The sequence below is a fragment of the Clinocottus analis genome, unplaced genomic scaffold (assembly GCF_023055335.1).
Source record: "Clinocottus analis isolate CAN_PGR_092001 unplaced genomic scaffold, fCliAna1.0.p SCAF_7, whole genome shotgun sequence".
In the NCBI taxonomy this organism is placed as follows: Eukaryota; Metazoa; Chordata; class Actinopteri; order Perciformes; family Cottidae; genus Clinocottus; species Clinocottus analis.
In genome coordinates, this window is record NW_027176229.1 from 6,373,747 (window position 1) to 6,397,391 (window position 23,645).

Consider the following 23,645-nt stretch of genomic DNA (forward strand, 5'->3'; position numbering starts at 1 on the left):
AGACACACCCTCATCTGATCCAACAAAAAATAAATGAACAATACTTAACTTAAGGTACCGTTACTATTGTAGCTTTCCCCCCCAGAGCTTTTGACCACATGATCTTCTCCAGCAGATCTAGTTTGAGCAAAAACAATTGCTGGCTTTTCCTGGATGTTTTGAATTTTTATAAACTGCTGATTTAAGGTTATAAATCAACTTTCACACTCCATAAAATTTAAAATAAAAAAAAAACATTTATCTTTTTGGGAGTAAATAAACTAATTTGTGATCTTGTTGGGAGTGAGATGAGATTAATGAAAACACTTGTCTGTATTTTGAATATGAATCTATAGCTTGAAGACTGGAAACGAGGATACCAGCCTGGCTCGGTCCAACACAGGCAGCACCTCTCAAAAGAAACTTGTTGTATCTACACTAATAGAAAAAAAACTAATATAAAGTATTCATGCCAAGCTAACCAGCTGCAGCTTCATATGTAGTGCACAGACATGAGTCTTCATCAAGCTCTCATCATGAAAGCAAATAAAGAGTATTCACCTGAATTTCTAACTTTGTGCTTTAATACCGACTGAAGCTTCTCGAATATGTTGATCCTGCAACAGCATCTACATGTGCACGATAGTTTCACTGTGAAATAGTAGTGGGCGTATTGTGTCGTGCTGTAGTTTTATTAGAAATGAACAAATCAACCAAAGCTGTACAGAGTCAATAAAAATGTTTCAAAAATAAGAGTCCCTGTTCATTTAGTTTGAATTGAGCTCAACCAGAAACTTTGACTGATACTCGAGGAACATAATGAGACGGAGCAACAAAGAAACATGCTCTGCACCAAGAGGGCAGAAACTACAAAGACCTGAACAGTTTCAGGTTTCAGGCTTTTGTTCATGTGAGTGTTGCGTTTCAGTGAGTTTCTGTGTTTTTAATGCACATGTACATAATTCGAGGAATTGAAGAAATGTTGGAAAATATAGTCTAAAAGTTGAGAATGAATGTTGACAAAGTGAAATATGACGACCACAAAAAGGGACATAAGGTCCAACAGTACGATACTGATACAAGTTCACAGTTAATAAGCCCACAGTTCAATAGCAAAAGTGACAAATGGTAAAGTAAAAAAATATTTTTAAAAACAGTTCTACTTGGGATTTTGGCTCAAGATTTTTAGAGAAAACATTCTGGTGAAACTCTTTGAAACCAAATATACAATTTTGAACCAAGAATAAATGAAAGGAGAGGAAGTTAGCGGCGCTAGAATTATGATAATTAATAAAATGCTTAAAACAAATTAATTGGCATGAAAGTTGGAACTTTGTATGTTTTGAATGTAAAATCTTAGTATGCAAAATAACTTCAAGAGTTAAAACACGCAGTGAAGTTTTAAGTAAAATATGTCCCTATGCAACAGTTGCTATACATTTATGCAGTTTACATTAACAACAATGTCAGATTTAACAGTAAGTGGGTGGGGATTTTTTAAACAATGGGTCCATCATTTCAGACAAAGGTAGACAGCAACAGCAGGGAGAGGGAGACGTCTAAGTTTTAACTGTTGGAGATTTCTTTTCCTCCCGTTTTAGACACATTTCCACGTTCGTTTTAAATCATCATTAGTCACGTTAAAATGAACATTAAAAGAGGTTTCGCTTGATGTAATTACACCTCCTGTTAAAATATCCTCCCAGTGGATGAGATGTATTTCTTCTGGACAAAAGTTGATATGACTTTAATAAGAAGATTCAGCAGTCTGAGTCAAATCAAGTGGACATGTTCCCATGTTACGGCTTTTAGTACAAAAGTCACACGTTTCCGTTCAAAGGGGTTCCTTAATGAGCTACACTGGAGGGATAATAACACAAAGGAGGAAGTCTAAAATATAAAATGACTGTTTGAAATATATTCACTAAGGACTAAAAGAAAGAAAAAAATGCTTTTAATGAACATATTCTTTTAAGACAGAATTGAAAGGACGTGATTAAACTCTTAGATTGTCTGGCTGAATGATCAATCAGTTCATTAAGAGTCTGGGCAGCATAAAATGCAATGCTGAATAGTCAGTGAACAAGAGACCGAGTAACTCCCTAAACCTTAATTTCCTCTCGTCTACTGAGATTCATTATATACTTAGAAACCTCAAATGTCTACATCTGTTCTGGTTAAGTTAATTGGGCTCATTCACTTGATTATTTTTAAAGACCTTTGTAAGGATGACAAACTTTTTTTTTTGCAATGCAGTTGTTTGAATTGTTCAACAGTTTATAATATGATTGTATTTGAGTTGCTTTTATCTAGGATTTTATTTATAGGTATTTATCTTCCATCGTTTTATAGGTGAAGAAAATAAGCATTGAACCGGCATTGTTTGTAGTCTATATTTCTGTTTCTTTAAAAAATCATTTTGTACGGAGACCCTTCAAGTCTGGCAACCAAATGATAAAATGTACACGACCTGGGTTAAAAAAAATTGTTTCACCCCAACATCTTGCTGTAATTTGGAGTTTAATGTTCTTTGAATCTCTTCCCTGAAAAGCTTATAACTCCAGTTCTGAAAGGTATTTTAAAAACATGGAAAGAAAAAACTCAGCTTTCATTAGTGCTCATTTACTGCAGTTTCTTGTCAGTGTGAATATACAACAGTCTGTCACTCTAGCGTGAAAAGTTTTACGACAATGCAGAAAGAAATAAACACATTCCTAGACACAAATGTCACTGCTAACGTCTAAGTCTTAATCTTATGCCTCGTCATCAACAGATAAAATTAATTGTCACCTTGATGACAAACTTGTAAAAGTCCAAATATAGATGTTTCACACAAAATTTTAAGAGTTCATTAACTTATGAATTGTCCCATGACGTCCTACACAAGTTACAGCCAGACAGAGACAATGATTGTTTTGTTAAAGAGAAAGAAGAAATGTGACACACACAAACCTCTACAGTGATTAATATATATATATATATATATATATATATATATATATATATATATATATATATATATATATATATATATATATATATTAAAGTGACAGCTGATGTCATTATTCTGTTGCTGCTCATATGAATCATTTACATCATATGCATTGAATGAGTTATAACTCTGCTATATTGTTCATTCTGTATACATGACATATATTGTACTTCTGTCCATCCTGTCAGAGGGATCATCCTCTGTTACGCTCCTGAAGGTTTCTTCCTTTTTTCCCCTGTTAAAGGGTTTTAGGGGAAGTGTTTCCTGTTCCAATGTGAGGGTCCTGGGACCGAGGATAAAAGCCCTCTGAGCAAATTTGTGCATTTGCGCCCGAAAAAAATAATTAAAGCGCAAACAATTACAACAGTCAGTTATTAAATCTTAATCAATAAGCCATTCAGTAACTATTTATGGAGCAATTTCAGGTCATTCAACTTGAGATCTCAGATTTAGTCAAAGAGCTCAAATTTGCTTGACATTTCACATCGTCTCATGTACATCGATGGCCGTAGAGCTTAACAAATTAAGGCAGTGGGATCAGATATAATTACATATGCATTAAACCAGGAAAACCCGCCGGGAACCCCACTCTCAACAGAAGACACGGCGACGAAACCAGCTGTGACAAACTACGGACCACCAGCACGTAAACCAGGCTCACGACAAAGCCCGGAACTGTCCACACATAGCAATTAGACCACAGGTGCATCGTTGAATTCACCTGGTGGAAAAATAGTGGGCAGGAGGAATTAAGGAAAACACATGATCTGCAAAAGAAATATAAAAGAAAAAAAAACAGTAGTGCCAATCTAGCTTCTTTTAAAATGTGAAACGAATATAATATAATAATAATAAAAAACATAAATCACAGCGAGGGAACACGGAAGTGGTCATACGGAAGTTAGCGCCAGATGCCACCTCGGTTCAACTAATAAACGTAGCGTTTATTTACCCTTTACGCATATAACACCCAGCAGGGCACCTATAAAAACGTCACCTCTTTTCAATAACGAGGTTACAAAGTGGGGCCTCAGTGAACGTAATGCTGTAAAGTACATACCCTTGAAACGGGACAACACAGAGGTCACGTAGGCCTCCTCGTCAGTGGAGACCTCAGGATCTTTTGTATCGTGTGAGAAAACTATAAATTAATACAAAACACCTCAACGCGCATGCGTTCAGGAAGTGTATCATCCTAAATAAACGATCTTTGGCTGATTGCTCATACGATAGACGTCTGTTTCTAAAAACCTAAAACACAAACAGAAAAACGTAGCGCAGTAAAAGGTATGTTGATGATGTTTCCCACAGCTTGATTATTCATGTTTATTTCTTCCATTTGTTCTGTTGGGAGTTATAGTTTCATCAAAAACATGTAATGAGTTGAAGGACGTATTGGGCAAGTGAACTAAGCTAACTTAACTAGCTAAATAAGTTAAAACGGCTAGGTAGCTCGACTGGAAAGCTAGAAACAAAAGCTAACGTTTTTTATTGTCAGTTTTTGTGAGATGTTTTCCGTTTCAGGCCTGAACACAACAGCTGCTTACCAATGCAAACCTTCCCCTCCATCAGATTTAAAGCTCTCGACTATGTTTTTGAGGTGAGTCTTTGTGGCTTTTTAAAAAATATTTACGTCCGAATATTGTCATTAAAACTTGAAGCTTTGCTGCTTTCCTCCTCTGCCCTTGTTTTTCAGACCACCACCCGTCTGAAGGTGATGAGGAACTTACTGGCGCTGCCTGAGCCTTACGTCACTGGGACCAGTGACCTGTACCCGCACGACGGCCAGCTGCCTGACGTCACCTACAGGACCCCGTGGATCAGAGGTGCAACCAAGGGGTCGACTGGTTCCTGCACCTTTTATGGGTTTTGATTACTATATGACATTGCATATGGTTTACTACAACATTGCTTGACAACGTGACACAGTACTTTGAAGTGCTGCGAAGGAAAAAGGTCAAATTACTTAATACATGGCACCCATCTAATGTTATACCAATAACATGTGAAATAGCACCAACTTTATTAGTGGATGATGTCAAGAAGTGCCTTCTTCTAAACCAGGGTCTGACGACAATATGGACAAAAAACACACACATTTAGTTTGTCTGCTTGACAAATTCCAATATATTATTGAGTCTAAAATGAGCTCAACCATAGCTTAGCTGCCATACATGCTTAAATGTGACACTGTTATCACTGTTAACGACTGTGAATATAGTAAAATACAGTAAAAAAGCTTCATGTGCTTTTATTTTAAAGAACAAACAATCCTTAAAAAATAAAAGCAGATAAATTAGAGGCACATGAGTTAGGTGTGCTAACCGCCTCTCATTGGGTTTCCCCCACGTTAGGGACCGCTAAGGTAAATATAAAGAAGTTTTCTAAAATGATTGTCAGCTACATGAGTTGACAAGAATTTTTATTTTATTGTTTGAATGTAAATACATGATAACTTGCAAATGTCTCATGAACATTATACACATTGGACATTATTCGTGGTCAATTACTGCCATCTAGTGGCCGAGTTTAGTTCCAATTTTATAAAGTTACAGTAAAAAGTGATAAAAAGGTAGATTTTTTTTTAATGAACATAAGAATAGCGAAAGCATAGAGCAAATATTAGTGATTCTCAAATAAAGAGTATTCTGACTTCTGGTATCAGAGTAGACAGAAAGCTAACAGAGTGGAAAATGTGGTACATAAATACTTACAAGTATAAAACTACTCTACTCTGAACTTCTTTTGAACTTGTTTTAGGAAAGGTGATCTCAACCTGCAAACTCTTCGTCAGTGGTTCTGTGCTCGATGACCTAGGAGAAAAAAGCCAAGCAGATATTCTACCAGAAAGGTTCAAGACGGTCTCACTGTTCATCTTCTTACTCTTATTATGGTTTATTGTCTGAATCGTGGTTTCAATATTCATATTCCAGATTCCACGTGACTCCAAGTGAGGTGAACAGGGACGTGGAGCTGATACCCAGCTCTAATCCAGACTCACTGGAGGATCTAGACCTGGATGAGAATGTCTGCCTTTTAAAAGACACATGGATCAATAATACATGTCAGGAACCATTTTTTAAGTTGACCGCTGACCAGATGAAACACGGAAAGGAAAACAGAGGTCAGTCAAATGTTGCTATAAAAATGAGCATTTTAAGAATATCTGTGACATTAATTGTCTTTTCCACCAAAAATCTGTTTACGCCTGTCAAAGATCTCCTCCTGCCAGAAGAGCTCATGGTTGCTGATTACCTGCCACACTTTAAGAGACATTTACCCACCATGAAAGCTAAGCTGTCCAGGCTGAGGACGCTTCCTGTGGCCGACCCTCTGCTGAGCTCAACGGGAGATGCCATCTCTGAGGACGCCATATTCAGGTGTGTATGTTTATCCTTTTAGTGTGTTAAATAGTTCTGTGATCAAAGTGGTTGTACTTTCCTAAAATAAAGAAAATAAAGTTATTTTACTGGCTTTATTGTACTTCAGTGACTGTACTGAGTTACTTCTTTTAGGCACAGTTGTGCGTCTTTCAAAAAACCTCCTGACGTGTACATCAGGGACCTTCAGACGTGCGCAAACATCCACGAGGAGTTTGCTAAAGAGCCACTGATGAAAGGAGAGGTAACTAAAATGAAAAATGCAAAATGATTTGCATCGTATGTTTTTAAAATGACTTCAAATGTTTGATTTTTCTTCTGCGTAGTCTCTTTTGCTTCCTGTTGTAGTGGACACACTGAATCTGAGCCAAGAAAACTGCACCCCCTTTTCAAGCATCTGTGATCAAATGATTGTTGCTCCTGAACAGCTGGATGAGCAACTTCCAGTCCTGGAAGTGCTTTGCAAAGGTAACAACAAATTATAAGTCTATGAGGAAATATAGAAATGCACAGTGGAACAGAAAAGTAAACTTATTGACTGGAGTCACATTTCTCTCAGCTCTCCTGTCAGATGGATCAGCATCGGTTGACATTTCCCAATATGAAGTACCAGAGGAGCCCGACGTGAAATGTGACATAAAGGGAGGCTTGATGGAGCTGGCAGGTAAAAGTCAGAGAGAAAACACGAAGAGTAACTTGTTAGTAACTTGTTAGTTCATCGTGTTTCATGATGTGTAAATACTTTCATGAATGTGGAGCTAATTTGATATGATATATACTGACAGAAGTTTAACCTTCAATAATGTGTCACATTTTATAAACTGGTCCAACAAGTCCTTAAGTTTAGAGGTAAAATATGAATCTGAAAAGTAACTATGACTGTTAAGTAAATGTAGTGGAGGAAAAAGTACAATATTTGTAATGGAGGAGCAGCAGTGGTTGTATGTAACAAAGTACATTTAGTAAAATACTATAGTATTTACATTTGTCTTGCTACTTTATAGTTGTACTCCATGACTGCTTATATGTAATATAATGCAGTACTAATCTACCCAGTAGTATATAAAGTATCTGAAAGATTCCACATTGACAAAGTACAACATGAACTGTTGCTAATACTTTACTTTACTTGTTATGTAGTATTTTTACACCACTTGTACTTGGCTTTGAGTACTTTGTACACCACAGAGTAGCTGTGCAAAATACTCTAAAATAGAAGTATTCAGGTGAAGAATTTCAAAATTGTACCCAAGTAGAATAAAATATGACCTCCAAATAATGCATGTTTATCTCTCAAAGGGGCTGAAAGACAAACCCACAAGTCATTAAAGTCGTTTTCAAAATATTTTAAATAGAACATAAACAATAAAACAATGTGTAATCATATGTTTTTAATCTTGGGTTATAGTTGGAATGAAGGTAGTGCCAAAGGTGACAATGTGCAAACTAATAAATCTCCCTCTCAGGACGCTTGATGCTTCCCACTGAAATGGAGCTGGACGTGACTTTGACCTCGACTCCCAAGACGAGCCGAACCCCACTATGTCCGTCCACGTGTGAACTTCAGGAAGAGGAGTTGTCCGTGATCTCCGGAGGGTGAGCGATGACACAACGGGGTCAAACTACTCGTACATCCTGGTCAGGATTAGTTTATTTTCACCGGACATGTAGATGAAGTGTTGAACATTAAGTTAAACTAACTTAAATATCCAAAACATTCAGAGAATCAAGAGAATTTAAAGTTGATACAACTTACAGTAAAATGCGTGTGTGATATAATGTAAGCGTTAATGTCATGAGCTCTTGTTACATTAATCATCACCATGTAGATCTCTGGTGTCGGCGAGAGCTCAGAAAGAGATGGAGGCGGCACTTTGGAAGGCGGAGAAGCATCCGACCTTCGTGGTGCGCCTCCTGTTGGCAGGTGAATGTTTCATTTCAAACATCTGTAGTGAAAGTAGCTCGTCGCATTTGAACATGTTGAGTTGGAGCTTTCGTCAAACTCCGCTTCAGAAAGCGCTTCGATCAGTTTGACTAAAGTTAGATTTGGACATAAATGCTGTCAAACCACTTTGCTGTAGAGTCCCTGTGTTCACTGAATCTCTAATCTTTGCGGTTTAAGTGACCTACACTCCAAAAAAAATCTACAAAGGACATTATTTAAAAACCTATTCTGCTGTATTTTCTCACAGAGCCTCAAATATATGAACCAGCTGTCGACTTCCATCCGCTGTCTGAAGCCTGGAAAGTCATAACGTCAGAGAATCAGAGCTCTGTCATCACCGATGGTGACAAACTGCAGTCAGAGATGGCGATCGCAGCCCTGCCGGCGTTTTTGTGCATCAACGGAGAGTTCACAGAGAGCATCAGGACCGAGTTTCCCTCCACCACAGAGGAAAAGATGGAGGACTTTAAAAAACTGTCCCCTGAACACATGGAGAGTGAGTGGTCTGTTCTGCGTTTTATTGAAGCTTTTGTTTTTTCAAAGATAACTGTGAATGTGACAGTTTGTTAGAGGAGGATTTCTATGTGTTTTTGTTTAGTTAGTTAACCTGAAACAATCAATTTCATAACATTACACATGGGTAACAAAATCCATATTTGATATTACATTTATTGTTTAGGTTGTTTAGTAAGTATGCCAAACATATACACACACAGTATATACAATTGTGAATATTTCCAAGTAATCAAACGTGTATTTGAGTTTTGGACTGATGGTCAGACACCATCATTATACTACTTTATAGACTCAGCAATTAGTCGATTGTTTTAGACCTTTAAAGTTCTCACACATCCTCTCCTCTGGTCTCAGTCACATCCGTCCTGATGAAACCCACAAACAAAACGCTGTTACCTCGCCCCAAGAAATGTGAAACGGCGGCTTTTCCTGCTGAAACTATTGACGTCACACGTCTTCAAGAAGAAACCGTTGCAGATGCGTCTCGGAACGGCGTCAACACAAACCATCAGGAAGGAAAACCTGCACCCTTAATATGTTCTAACTTTGCTGCTACCACCAGCACCAAATATGAGGTTTCAAAGGGCATGTTTCTAGAAGGTGCAGCCATGTTTTCTGCCCATGAGGATGCCATCAGCACAGGTCGCAACGACAGTAAGACAAAGCAGATCGCCGGGTCCGCCAGAGAGCGTCACCGATGTCCGGCGGTTTCCAGACATCCACCAGAGAAGGACGTCGACCCTCTGGCCATCTTCATGATGCTGACGGCTCCAGTTACTGAGACACCTAAGAGCTCAACTCCAGGTACTCTGTGAAGCTAGTGTGGTTGAAATGAGTGTGCTCGTCTTACAAAGCCTCAAGATGATTTTCATCAACTGTTCTTGCAGTCCTACTTTTATGCATTCTTCTCCTGATAACTTAGATTGTTGGTATATGCCTGGCACACACTATGGATATATGGATTACAGTTTAGTGGAAGGTAGAGAGCCTATAGTTATTTTGAAGAATTCAAAGTTTCCTTGACATGTGGATATAAAAAGGTTTTTTTAGGTCAAATAGAAATATGCATTACTCGTGCTACATGGTACTTGATTCAATTTGTTTTACACTTTGCCTCCATCTGGTGGTCAAATCATGAAGGGTTTCTTTTAACGTTCATGAAACTCCACGAAACAACTTTATTTATGTATTTTTGTGTTTATTTCTATTTCTAAAAATAATTAATAACACACATACCTGAAATGATTAATGTATTAAGTTTAAATTAATTCAACTTTTTTGAAAATTGATTATTTGTAATAATTTAAGATCAAATCTTCAGTTCTAGCTTTTTCAAATATTATTTTCACATTCTTAATTTTACAATGACACTGAATATATTTGGGTTTTGGACTGTTGGACATGTCATCTTCAGGCTTTGAGCTCTGGAAACTAATTTGTAGACCAAATAATTCATAGAAAAAAGAGGAAATACTTTGGTTATGTAAATAGGCGCTAGCATTACCATTAAACTACTACGGTCACCTTTGCATGGCTTAATGAATATGGATTTATTGAAAATAAAATCTGCGGGTCAGCATGGCTCCCCAATGTATACATGTTGTACTTAATCTCAGTATTGTGACACTAGTGTCTAGTTACACACTGTCACATCATCTCATCCTTTTTAGCACCAAAGGTGGACCAACAAAAAACACCGTCTGAGCATCATCAGCCTCCTCCAGCGCAGATGCAGACCAGAAGACCAGATCAGAGGCCGACGCATTTGAGTGGTGCCGTGTCAGCAAATGCTACCAGAGAGCAGAAGGCAGCTGGGCTGGCGAGGGGTAAAATCGTTCCTGCTGTCCTTCAGTCCGTCACTAAGAACAGACAGGACAGCGGAGTGGTACAAGTCCGGGCTACTGGTGCGATACCAAATAATATACCAAACATGCGTCTTAAATTTTCCTAGTTGGAGAAAAGCGTGGATGAGATGGTTCAGAAAGTGTTTGAAGTTTGTGACTCGCTCCCTCGCAGACAGCCAGCAGCGTGCTCACTGCGAGCTGCTGGCCTTCGCTCAGCCGTGTTTGAGCTCTGCCAGACAGCTGGGGCTCAACTTTCCGGTACGGGGAGACTTCAGCGGCCTGGCCCCGGACCAAACGCACTTCTTTCTCAAGCAGCAGGAGAAGGCGCTCAGCAGGACTCACGGACAGAGCGCCGAGCTGGTCAGAGGTACAAAATACCGCTCTGTAGTGCAGAACCCAATTTTTAGACTTGTTCTTTGAGATATTAATTCAGTAAATCTATGTTTGAAAAGGTGTGAAATCCCTCTGCTGGCCTTGTGTGTGCAGATCAGGAGCTGCTTTTCAACCAGGCGGCTCTGATTCATGTGCTGGTGACATTTAAGGAGCTGCTGCTGAAGTGTGACCTCGGTACTGCATTGGGTCAGTGCAACTGTATTTAAAACTTTGTTGTAAAGTCCATTTCTGTAGTTAAGATTCAAGATGCGCTTCTTAATACAGAGCAAACATCAGTCATGTATTTCAGTTTAACGCTTAAAACTCGGCAACATTGGCTTCAACAGGACGATGTGCGTGAGGTTTTATTAATTTGATTGATGGTGTTGACAAAGCAAACAACTAAACTACTGTCATTAGGTGTTGACTTTACTTACATTTTTGCACAAAAACACTTTTTTAAATGCTTTTTCCAACTGAGTCTCGCCCCAATCCAAACCAGTGAGAAAATCCATTGTAACGGAAATACTTCACAAACTTTGTCAAAAAAATGTTGGAGCTCACATCACACCTCAACTCTCATATTAAGACGCTGAAGGAGAATAAATCTGGCTCTTCAGAGATGTTTTGAGGATTTTCATGTTTGGGATTCATCAATATGCATTTATTTTTCTCCATGTGCCCTACAGAGTACCTGACCACGGCCGCGGAGGGGTGTGCAGAGCAGATTCTGGAGCAGCTGCTGAAGAGGTTGAAGGTCGTCCTCTACCTCAGCCACAAGAACCAGGAGTCAAACCTCAAACTGCTGGAGCTGCAGAAGATGCTGGCCTCGTGGCTGCACGGCAGAACAGGACAGAACAGCTCGGAGAAAGTCGGTTTCACCAGCACCAATCATGCGTCAGTGTTGATTTGTGAGGGGAAAAACTGGCTCTGATCCTGGCTCGTTTGTCTTCCTGTAGATTCTCGTCATAATATCAGTTGACTCTGACGACATCAGATCTTTGATCATCAGCAGTTTGAGCTACGTGGCTGGTGAGCAACTCTTTATCGCTTTCACATATCAGCTCCAACAGCAGCACTTCTAATACAAGCTAAACACCACCGTGCAAACACTCACCAATCACAAGAAAAAAATAAAAGTTACTGATACATAAGTTCGCTTGCATCATTCCATGTAACAATCACATGATCATGTATGTGCGCTACTGTTCAGTGTGTTTTTGTGCGTGTCGTCTCAGGTGCTGCTGTAACAGCAGTTTGTCCTGAAGATGACAAAAAAAAGCTGAATGGTGCCAGGGTGGTCAGCAGGTAAATGTGTATTAATTGCATCATTTACACACGTAGTTCAGCACATTCACATTGCAGTAAATGCTCCTTTGAAACTCTTTGAGCCCTTGTGTCCCTTTAATATGGAGATGAAGTAAAAGCCATCCCTCGTGTCACTCTATACTCTACGAGTAAGCAACAAGAGTGCTTTGGTGTAAAGAAGTAGTAATCATTTTGCTGTGTGTTTGTCACTCTGATCCTGCTCCACCAGCACGTGCGACAGCGTGTGCGTGGTGGTGTTTGAGCAGCACGTTGGCCCCGACTTCCCCTGGAGCTGTTTCTCTCTGGTGGTGGAGTACGACCATCCGGGCCCGTCCCCGTGGGCCGCAGTCTGCAGAGAGAGGAGCATCAGTCACCTCACCTTCGACACGATCCTCCCCGACACCAGTCAGCTTTCAGCACACACGTTATTTGCACTATTTGACGGCGATGTGTGATATTTTTCCTCTAAAATGTGTGTGTGTGTATTTTTCTTCCCAAAAAGCTATGTGGTGCCTGAAGGACGAGGTGCCATACGTGTTGTTTGTCACGGAGGGACTTCTCAACTGTCCACTGCTGCTGCAGACACTGGAGTCAAAGTAAATGTTCCCATTCATCCAGGGAAGTATAAATAAATCACATACAGTATCGATGACAAAAAGATAGATTATGCCCAGCGATATTATCAAAAAACTAGAATTTTACGGTAAATGAAATTGTTCAATAAGGTCAAGACTTCATGGTCATAAATTTGCACCATAATCTGAAGTTTGTTTAATCTACTAAAATCGTGCTCTAAATATGATAACCTATTCAATAACAGTAGAGAAATGTTACTCGTCTTTTAGAGGAAATCGTTTAAACACTTGCCTCCTTATGTCAGACTCAGTACACGTTTCTTCCAGCTCTGATATGTTAAATGAGTGAAAACTTGTTTTAGTTTTGTTTTCATTACTTTTAGATATTTAAAAAAGTTAAATGACCAGCATACATTCTCTCTCTCACTTTTTACTGTCACTCATTTTTTTCTGTTTGTTACTTTTAAGCCTCGATTTTTAAAGCTGAAACTAACAATTGTTTTCGTTATCTGTTTTCAATTTACAAAATGACCTTTTGATGTCGTCAAATATTGCGATTTGTCTGATCAATAGTCAAATTTACATTTGAGAGGGGGGAATCAGAGAATAAATCATTCATCCAGCAAAAAAAAAAGAATCTTAGTATGAAATACATTTTTAAGAGCTGCTGATTCATTTTCTAGCAATCACAAAATGTATTAATTGTTTCAGTTTTACTGGTTATTCTAATATATCTCTAAACTCCAGACATTTCAAGAACGTTTTTTTACAGACAGGCTCTTACACGCGGTGTTTCCACCACACTTGCCAGTGATGATAAGCTATCATCTGAACACCACATGGTGAAAGTTGTTGTCTGTGTACGTGTTTGTGTGAAAGGTTTGATATAACGGCGCTGGAGAGGAGCCACTGTCCGTCCCTGCAGATGCTCGGAGGGACCCATCACTACGCCGTGATCACAGTGGATGAAAGCACCGCTATCATCATTCAGGTATCAGGGAGATTCCTGCACACACACACTTTGTTTGTGTGTCCCTCGACTGAGCTGTGTGTGTGCGTGTGTAGGAGGAGGATGAATTGTGTCACGAGCGAGCCAGTGAAAGAGTAGTGATGAGGCTGACCGCTCTTTCTTTGCAATACAACAACTGTTGGCTCATCCTGCACTGTAGAGACAACCAGGGAGGAGGGTCAGTGTCCATGCACCATGCACGCACACTCACACACACTAACACTCACACACACACCGTCACTAAGTCTGTCTGTCTGTGTGATGGCAGATTTTCCACTGAAGCCTTCAGCAACTTGGTGTTGGTTTACTCGTCTATGGTGCTGTTTGGCAAGAAGTCAGAGGATCTTGACATCAAGGTACAACAAAACAGTTGTTTATGTTTTCTGCCCTCAACTGATTGTTCTTCTATAAGTCCTTGTAAAAGTCTATCATATAATCATGTGACGGAAACTTGTGCTATATGCTCAAATACATTACAATTATTTGGTCGACAAGAAGAAGTCAAATTCTGTTTGACCCCCAAATTGACGTGAAAAAGCAACATTCGCTGAGTGGCAAGTCGTCTGCTTCACTGATGAGTTGTGAATTTAAATGAGTGAAGGCAATATAGACCACCACGCCCACTACTCGTTTTTGTTTGTCAGGTGCTGATTGTGTCCGAGGTGATTGACATAGCCAAATGGATCCGCCAGATCTGCTTTCACAGCCTGATGGCCGGTGAGAAGGACCCGCTCAGCTACCTGGACAGAGACTGGCTGACTGTGATTCCTTCACAGGTGATCCATCCAGAGGGCGTTACATAGCATGGGCTCATATTTAGTTGAAAGGGTTTTTCTTTGGTTTCAATAACAACTACGTCGCAACTGTTACAGGGTAAAATGGCTTCTGCTGTGACAAACTAGACCTTTTCATTCAGATAATTTAGAGCAACAAATTGACCTTGCAACTGTAGATGACTTTCATTTTCAACCCCCACATGTTGTTTTTTCTTATACGAGTTTGTGTTGGGGGTTTTTTCCCCTCCAGGAGGAAAAGTGTCTGTTGCAGTTCCCGTCTATTAACCCTCTGGTAAGTCAGCTGATGCTGAGGAGAGCGCCATCCCTCCGGTGGCTCCTGGGGGCCTCTCTGCCTCAGCTGATGGAGCTGCTCCCCGAGGTCCCACAGAAAGTCCTCAAGGTGAGCACGGATATCTCACCACGCTCAAGTTCACCGCAGGCACACTGCATGTCGCTTTTCTGCCTCTGGGATGAAATATGTTAGCGGCTGAATGCACACCAGATGTATTTTTCTTTTAATCAGACAAAAACATTTCTACAGGAGAGTTCATACATTAAATGTAATTCACATAAAATAAGTGACTTATAATGAGGACGTTTAAATATTTGCAGTGACATATCGGCGGCACTAAACAGCCCCTCTCCTCTGTCTGGTTTCAGCTGTTCAGTGACACCACCTCTCTGTACACACCGACCACAGACCAGCCAAAGTCTCAGACAAACATCACTGAGACGAATCAACAAACCGATCCACCAAACGGCCCCTGGACCACCACTGCTGACCCAGAGTACATGAACTCTGACCGGCAGGAAGAAGCTCCCATCAACCTCCATCCAGAACTATTCTGCAGTGACACCAGCTTCCCGTTCGGAGCCGATCGCAGCTTCAGTGAACCGGACACAGACTCGATGGTGCAGGAGGAGAACACAGATTTCAGACTTAACCTGAGCTCCTCCTTTGGCAGCCCAGATATTCCCCTCCAGAGGAGCTGGACCAGCAGTGATCCATGGAGGGAGGAGGACAGAGGCAGAGAGGAGGTGACGTTTTCTGGCTGGAGACCCAGAGCTGGAGCTGTGGGGAGAGTTGTCGGAAGAGCGAACGATGAGTGGACACAGAGAGCTCCATCAAACCTCAGTGTCGCCACTCGCCGATTCCAACTGGAGAGTCCTTTCAAGCTGGACTCCGCATTCGGTCACAGCCGCATCCTGCAGCAGCCGGCCAACAGTCAGAGCTCCACTTCCTCTGCGGTCTTCAGTGACCTCCAGCATCCAGATATCCAGCATAATCCTTACGGTCTGAGGCCTCCCACAGAGGACACGCCGTGGGGTCGAGGTCCAAACAGCGACGACTGCCTCATGAGCAGCAGAGACACGGCAACCATTTCAGCTCGCTACGGCTCCACACGCTGGACCGGACAAGAGAGGAAGAGGCGGGCCGAGGCTGACGGCTTGGTTGAAACAGGTGAGTGGTGGACGCTTAAGGTCGGTGTCCATACACTCGTTTTTAAATGAAGCAAAATGCAACAAAGAGTTATGAAAAAAGACTTTGCAAATATGTCACGACGTACATGAGACCAAACATTTTTAGCAGACAGAACATCAGATCCTTAATTATGACATGAAACAAATATGGATTACATATTTTCAGCACACGACTACATTGTTTTGCACCCTTTGAAGTTTGACGGGTTCCTTTAATACATTGCAGATGAAATTACATAATTAACTAGAGCATCGGACTGGAGAATTAGTGCCTTCAAGTGTTTATCTTGACGAATGGCATAACGGTGGTGGAAGCACATCCCTTTACAATTTCCTTTTGGCAATTTTCTGGAACATTAGTAAAAATGTGCGTTCATTTGGATGGCTGTTTTTATTTTATTTTTTTTATTGGACAAATTGAGATTGAGATATTTCCTTGCGTTTGTTTTGCAGTGTTGACGCCACTGAAGAGGCCGAGGTTGAGCTATGAGAAGGTGCCTGGCAGAAATGATGGACAGACAAGGCTTAAATTATTTTAAGCATTAACACTGTATTCCCCTAAAGACGAAAACGTTTTGTTAGATTATAGTTAATCGCATAATTTAAGCTTCTTAGGTGTTATTCATGTTACATGATGTTTCATGTTGCCTGGTTAGTCTGCACAATGGTTTCTATTGTAAGGCAAGTTTCCCATTTGAAATATGGATAAAATGTCTATATTTTGGGCATATATTCTCTTAATAAGGCAACATTACTCCTTTCCTGATATCTTTTAAAACCAGCTGTATTAAGTAGGAACAGAAATGAAATTGGAGTAACTGCTGACAAAATTATTATTATTTATGTTCAATCTAATAGTGTAATAACATAAAATACTTATTTTGATCATCTAAAAAAAACATTTGCTTGTTATAGAGTTGTTTGGAGACGTTTATGCTTGAATTTTAACTGGTATATATGCATTTTATGTAATTAAACCTACAACATTTGTTGCTCATTTTATGTATATTTGCAATATCCCGTTTTGTTAGGCATTCAGAACTGTATTCTGGTGTATGAACAGATAATAAATGCCAATATATCACAGTTATAATATTATAACATGTTTTTTACAGGGGAATTGTAATAATAAACAGTTGAAATGCCATCCTACTATTTTACTGTGTGTAAACGGTGTATCATATATTCATATACTGCTTGTAAGAAATACAAATGTGTTAGCATATTTAGTTTATACAAAATAAGAAACCGTGCACATTTTGTTTTTGTTTTCCTCCACACAGAGCATGCTCAGTAGGGAAAAACAAATTGTGATTTATGGTTGGAGGAGTGGGATCGAGGGTCTTTGCCAGCTAAACTGATAAAGCCTCTCATTTTAGCAGCTCCAATGGTGGGGCCATTTCTTTCTTTTTTTCATTTAGTGAAGCAATCCCCTTATCATCGTCTCTCAGCATGTGGAGAGAGTGCTTATCTTCACGAGCCAGCAGAGTGAAGCCAGCTCCCTCAGGAACGATCCCCAGACAAAGGCAACCCCGAGGGACATCGACTCCAAGCCTCCCTGCCTCTGGACAGCCATACCCAGCACTGGCTAGCCACCATCAATAACCCGCCAGGTTTTTTGGCTTTTTCTTTTTTAAACATCTCTCTCTGTCCCTCCCTCTCCCTCTCTCTCTGTCTCCCTGGCCTCTGCCTTCTAACAAGCAGCGGACAAACAAAAGAGACAGACTAAATGGTTTGTTTTTTTAATGGCGCGCTGGAACAAAAGACGCGGGCAGGATGGCCAAAGGAGTCCCCGTATGAAGGCTCGGCAAACAGCAGCAGTAATGGTGGAGTAATTGCCCCAGACTATACTTAAAACCCTGAACCTGAATGGGACAGGGGAGATGTTGTGGGAATTAACAGGCTGTTTAAACCAAAGCCATCCTTTACATTTGGATTCTACGCTGACTACAGCTGTAAAGGTCACACAGCTGTGGTTATCTGTAATCGCAGGCAGCAGTTAACTGTCACCTGTGTGTTTCCTCTCCTCTGTAAATAAAACCCAACCGGCCCCAGCAGCAGGAGGAGGGGGAGGGTTCCTGTGACTAAAGGTGCACATTTGTTTTGCTTTAGCCTGAACTGATTCAAGACAGGACGCATTACATCTCAGCAGAAGCAACCCAAAGTATTTTCGACACAATAACCAACTCTGCAACATGAGATGAGCACTTTGCATAATCCTTGGAGACAAATAAGTTGTTATAACGTGTACAGTTCATCCTCCCTAAATACAAAGTATGGACAGACCCGTGCAGAATTTAGCACAAAAACACATTTACAGTTATTATTGGGACTCATTTCTTTTTGATATCAAGTCACAGTTTGTCTGCTGGTAAATATATATGTATTGACTCTTCATTTGCAAAGCAATGTCACTTTTGAGTGATAATTATTGGGAGACAAGAACCATATTTATTTCATTAATTCACCAAGGCGCCAACTTTTACATTTTTAAGAAACACCATTGATCCTTTGAGGAAAAAACCGACATCTTTTCACTCTTTTCATCCCTTATATATCAACTCGGAAGCCAATCTAGTTCACAGCATTCATGCTTCGTCAGCAGTGACTCACATGAAGGTTGTCGACCGACTAACCGATTATTGCAATGAAACAGTTGTTGCCTTTCTCCAAAGCTGCAGCACCGATTGTATGTCCAAGAATTATCTACACACATTAGTCTAATGAACACACGGTGTGCAATACAAAAATAACACAGCCGTAACCTCTGTTATTAAAGCTCCTTGCTACCAGACCTCAAGAGGCTTCACGAGTCTCTCTCAGTGTGCCAACACATCCAAATGCTACACTTGAATCCAACATAATTTATTCCAGGAGTAGCGTCATCGCTCGTCACGCTCATTCTGCCTGCAGCCCCGACCAGCACGACAGATAAATTACAACGAATCGGGTCCAAGCTTCACCTGGCCTGCTCGGTGAGATGAAAGTTAACCAACTGGTCAAAGTAGTCAGCTGAGTGCGTCTGCAGACCTTCAGCCCGCAGTGGAGGCTGGACGCAGCCCGAGAGCGGCGGCGCCTGGCCTGCAGGTGCAGCCTCACGGACGTGCAGCAGGGCCCATGAATGGCCGATTCAGAAAAACGGCCCCCATCGGGCCTGTTCTCCAGGCTCGGAGCTAATCCCGGCCCCTAATCGGATTATGTAAATTCCTACTCCACACAGAGACTTTTATGGAAGGCTGCGTCTTTGAAACAACACTTGAAGGGTGTAAAAGGAACAGTGACAATTGGTTAAACTAGACTTGTTTTTTTTTTTTAATATATCTGAACGGAGGTTGAAAGTGGGAGGCAGAATAAGGGGGAGTGTGTGTGTGTGTGTGAGTGAGAGAGAGAGAGAGGGGAGTGGTTTGAGAGAGGTGAGTCAGGGCGCCGTAATTTATGTGTGGCCCCTTGGAATGGCTCAACAAGATTACCATAGTCATGACAAAACACATATTGTTCAACTGTCAATCTGGATATGGTATTTTTACCTTTTGTGGGCCAATCAGCCTGAATTCAAAAGCAGAGCAGGCAGTGATATCAAGGTCTTTTCCACGGCGCAGGGGATGGTGGGTTGTCCATGCCTAATGTCAGAGAAACAGAAAGGAACAAGTGTCCAGAGCAGTAAGAGAGGGATCAGAGAGATGAACGTCTCAGTTTCCCTTCAATGGGAATGTATTTATCACCTTTAGTGCGAACCTTCAAGGATTAAATGAGCAATGAATCATAAAAGCAGCGACAAATAGTCACTTAAAAGGCTGTTGAGGGGGGAAAAAATACCCAGAATCCTGTCAAATGTTGCACAGAAATACCCATGAAAATCATTTAAAGTGATGACCTATGAACAATATAATCATAAAGTCACCTCCATTGGTTCTAGATGATAGAAAGGGAGGAGGGAGTGTGTTTTAACAATAACTGCTCAGTTCACTCACACACACACACACACACACACACACACACACACACACACACACACACACACACACACACACACACACACACACACACACACACACACACACACACACACACACACACACACACACACACAATGCAACAGAGGCTCCGCGACAGCACACGTCACACAATAGGGTTCACCCTGCTATAAAATGTGGGATGCGAGCATGCGGCAGTCTTACCCCATCCCTCCCTCCCTCCTCCTCTCTCTCTCTCCTTTACTCTCTCCTTCCCTCTCGCTCATAAGGATCCCTCAGCGAGCATGAGAAGACACATGTGAGTGGACATTGACAGCGGACTCCTGGACACCGATGATCTGCAGAGGACGACTCTGCAACTGAGATTTCTGCACATTTCTACACACATACAGGTGAGACGTTTGTGGTATATTGAAGCAATTATTCCCTCTTTGGGCAATGTGTTCATCAACAACGGTGTAATACACGCATGTGCATTTATACCAGACTTACATTCAGTGGTAGATCAAATTGTCTGTTTTTTAATGATAATTTTAGATTTAGTTTTGTTGCAGAATAGCTTTTATTTAACCAGAAAATATTTTGAATTTAAATTTGGTAACACTTATCATGCTCCACAATTCTAAACAGGGTGGTTGAAGTTAACATTTAATAAATGGTTTATAATGCACTATAATGAGCTAACAGAGCCTCATTAAAACACGTGTTTCACTTTATTGTCATTAATTATCTGTTCATACACCTTTGGGTGCCCACAGAGTTACATTATAGTGTTTTGTTTTTATCACCTATCATTAAATCCATTCAAAGTTGATATGCTGCTTTTTAATGACGGATACTGCAGGGGGAGTAAAAGCATTCCCCAAATCTATATTTACAGTGAAAGCCTGGTAAAAGCCAAACAACCTTTGGAATATGTCAATTCATCCCAAAAAGAGGAGAAATGTGAGGGTTGTATTTTTCATAAAATAAATACTGGTAAATATGTATTTTAGGATTTTTTAAATAACCTCAATATCAGTATTTTCTATCCCAAAAAATTAAATCATACACTAATGTGGCCCGTTTTCCTCATGACATACAGTATTAACTCTTGACAAAGGTGACGTCTTTAGTCCAAAATGTATCCAAAACCAAAAGATATTCACGTATGAGAAATACAAGCATGCAATCCTCCCAAAACCATGATCCAAATATCAAAATATTCACTTTCTGTCAATCGACTAATCACCAAATGGACTGCTCGTTGCAGCTCTCCTCGGCACCATGACCAGAAAGGTGTTCACCAACACGAGGGAGCGCTGGCGCCAGCACAACGTCAACACGGCCTTCGCCGAGCTGCGCAAGCTCATCCCCACTCACCCTCCGGAGAAGAAGCTGAGCAAGAACGAGATCCTGCGTCTGGCCATGCGCTACATCAACTTCCTGGTGCAGCTGCTGGAGAGCCAGACCGGTCAGCCGGCCAGCCACTCCCCCACCGCTCTGCTCACCTTTCTCAGGGGAAACATGGAGCAACTGCACTCCCCTCCACACGCCTGGGCCCTGACCAGCGACACGGAAGTCCCGTCACCTGGATCCAGCTGCGACAGCTCCGAGGCCTGGTAGAACCACCAGGAGAAGACTCACGAGTGGACCTTTGGACCCTTTTCCTGGGTTTAAAAAAAACTGATCACGTCCTTCCTCGGGACTCTTTCCCCCCCCCCTCCCCCCCTCTCGCTGCATTCAGCTTGTTTCAATGCAGAAGATGCAATATTGTGTGATATTTGTGGACCCCAAACGTGGCTGAAAATGTGGGCACGGCCTGCTGATCAGTGTTGAAATATGATTTGCGGGTGAAATTTAATTTGTATTCTGCATGGAATGGATGTGTAAAAACCTGGATGTACAATATTCCCTTCATGTCTTCATGTTAATATTCCTTGTCGCCGGCCAGCCTGGAACTAATTGAGTTCTGCAATGACAGGGTGTTTTGCCGATGAGGAAAATGGAGGGGATTAAGGCATTTCTCATTTCAAGCAATAGATTCAGCATTTGAATAGATAATGGCTCAGCCAATTCTCCAGACTGCAATTGTCTCAAAATAGCCGAGAACCCTATTTTTCTTTTTCTGAAATCGACATGCTGTTTTTCATTTCTCGAGAAGACAAAATCTGACCTTTATTTTCATTTACCAAGGTTATCTGACGCCAGAAGAATCAGTTCTGTGAGAGACGTTTAACACAGCAACCTTCAGTATTGGTTGACTCCAGATGTGTGATTCTTGGGATTGGGTTCAGGAATTTTGGCTAAACTGACAATCCTCTCTCAGTATTTACATGCTCCACCACAAATATCTTCTCATTTTAATGTGTTTGAGTTTTTGTAAAATACGCATGTCATATAGCCAAAGATTATGAATTGATTGTCTACTGTGAAGAGTGTGCTGATTATCTTCTGATACCTCTTTTGTAACTTATTTTGGTGTGCTTGTGAATATACAGTATGTTATTTATTTGAACTATTTATTTAATAAATTATTTGATAATAGAACACTTTCTGAATCTTCTTAATGACACGGGGTCACTCAAATCAGTCGGGATATTTACAGCAGGAAACATTAGAGTAGACTGCAAGCTATTTGCTAAATGTGAGCCCGTTTTGAACATGCAGTGTAAGAAATGAAGATTTGAATGTCTGCGGGGAAAAAACATAACTCAAATCCTTGGGAAATATCCTCAGTTAGCATGCAGTGTGAAATTGGAGCTGGCTGATGTAATTATTTCACACGGTGTAAATCAAGCTGATGTGAAGTTAAGAGCAGAGCTGCTGCCTTTTGTCCGTGCTCAATAAGCCCATAAACATTTGTCCACAAGTCCTGTGATGACGGTGTGGACACAAAGCTGACCTCTGCTCTCCGTCCACTGACCACCGGTCTGTGAGAAGAGCAGTGAAAGTGAAAGCTTAACTTGTGACCCCGAGGACCGGAGAGGTCACTCTGGAGTCAAACACCGGCCAGTTGACCAGCGTGCAGATGGAGCGCTCTAAAGAAAAATGTCACTTTGTTGATACACGCGGTATTTAACAGCACTGAAGTCATGACTATTTAGTAAAAAGGGCAGGAATATTACTTGAAAACAAGCAGAAATCACAAATTCATTCCCAATTATACTTTAAATGCCAACATATCAATTCAGAATATGACTATGCAGTTAGATGAATGTTTTTTATGGGAAGAGCCATCAAAGTATTTTAAGGAAAATGGATGAAAATGAGCTACAGTTGCAATTAGGGCTACAACTGAAGATTTTCATTGTTGATTTATTAATCTTTTTTTAAGTTAACCGATTAATTGATTAGTCAGCAAATTTAGAAAACAGTAAAACAATATAGAGTACAAAGTTGCATCTTTAATTTGACTGTTTTGTTGTACCAGCTATCCAAATTAAAAAATAATGTTCTGTTTCTCCTAAAATAAAACGAAAAAGCAACTGCTCTCAGAACATCATTCATCATT

At 40.7% G+C, this 23,645-nt stretch overlaps 2 protein-coding genes across 3 annotated transcripts; both read left to right on the plus strand.

The window, feature by feature from the left end:
* Positions 1-4,172: 4,172 nt before the first annotated feature.
* On the plus strand, positions 4,173-16,961 carry LOC137804922 (protein shortage in chiasmata 1 ortholog). Of its 2 annotated transcripts, XM_068604424.1 has the most exons (28): positions 4,173-4,258; positions 4,496-4,571; positions 4,668-4,797; positions 5,732-5,822; positions 5,905-6,095; positions 6,189-6,351; positions 6,487-6,595; positions 6,678-6,819; positions 6,911-7,015; positions 7,818-7,947; positions 8,181-8,275; positions 8,544-8,792; positions 9,167-9,616; positions 10,483-10,716; positions 10,829-11,023; positions 11,143-11,235; positions 11,718-11,899; positions 11,988-12,060; positions 12,267-12,336; positions 12,566-12,741; positions 12,839-12,932; positions 13,791-13,902; positions 13,977-14,098; positions 14,189-14,276; positions 14,565-14,696; positions 14,947-15,096; positions 15,357-16,158; positions 16,632-16,961. In XM_068604424.1, the coding sequence occupies exons 2-28, from the start codon at positions 4,521-4,523 to the stop codon at positions 16,715-16,717; spliced, it is 4,515 nt and encodes a 1,504-aa protein (XP_068460525.1). In that variant the 5' UTR covers positions 4,173-4,258; positions 4,496-4,520; the 3' UTR covers positions 16,718-16,961. The 2 variants fall into 2 exon arrangements, with proteins under 2 accessions (XP_068460525.1, XP_068460526.1); XM_068604425.1 differs by lacking the exon at positions 4,173-4,258 and having other exon boundaries at positions 4,497-4,571; positions 4,633-4,797.
* A 3,407-nt stretch (positions 16,962-20,368) lies between these two features.
* On the plus strand, positions 20,369-22,625 carry tal2 (T-cell acute lymphocytic leukemia 2). Its single transcript, XM_068566591.1, has 2 exons — positions 20,369-20,544; positions 21,405-22,625. The coding sequence occupies exon 2, from the start codon at positions 21,419-21,421 to the stop codon at positions 21,755-21,757; it is 339 nt and encodes a 112-aa protein (XP_068422692.1). The 5' UTR covers positions 20,369-20,544; positions 21,405-21,418; the 3' UTR covers positions 21,758-22,625.
* Positions 22,626-23,645: the final 1,020 nt, after the last annotated feature.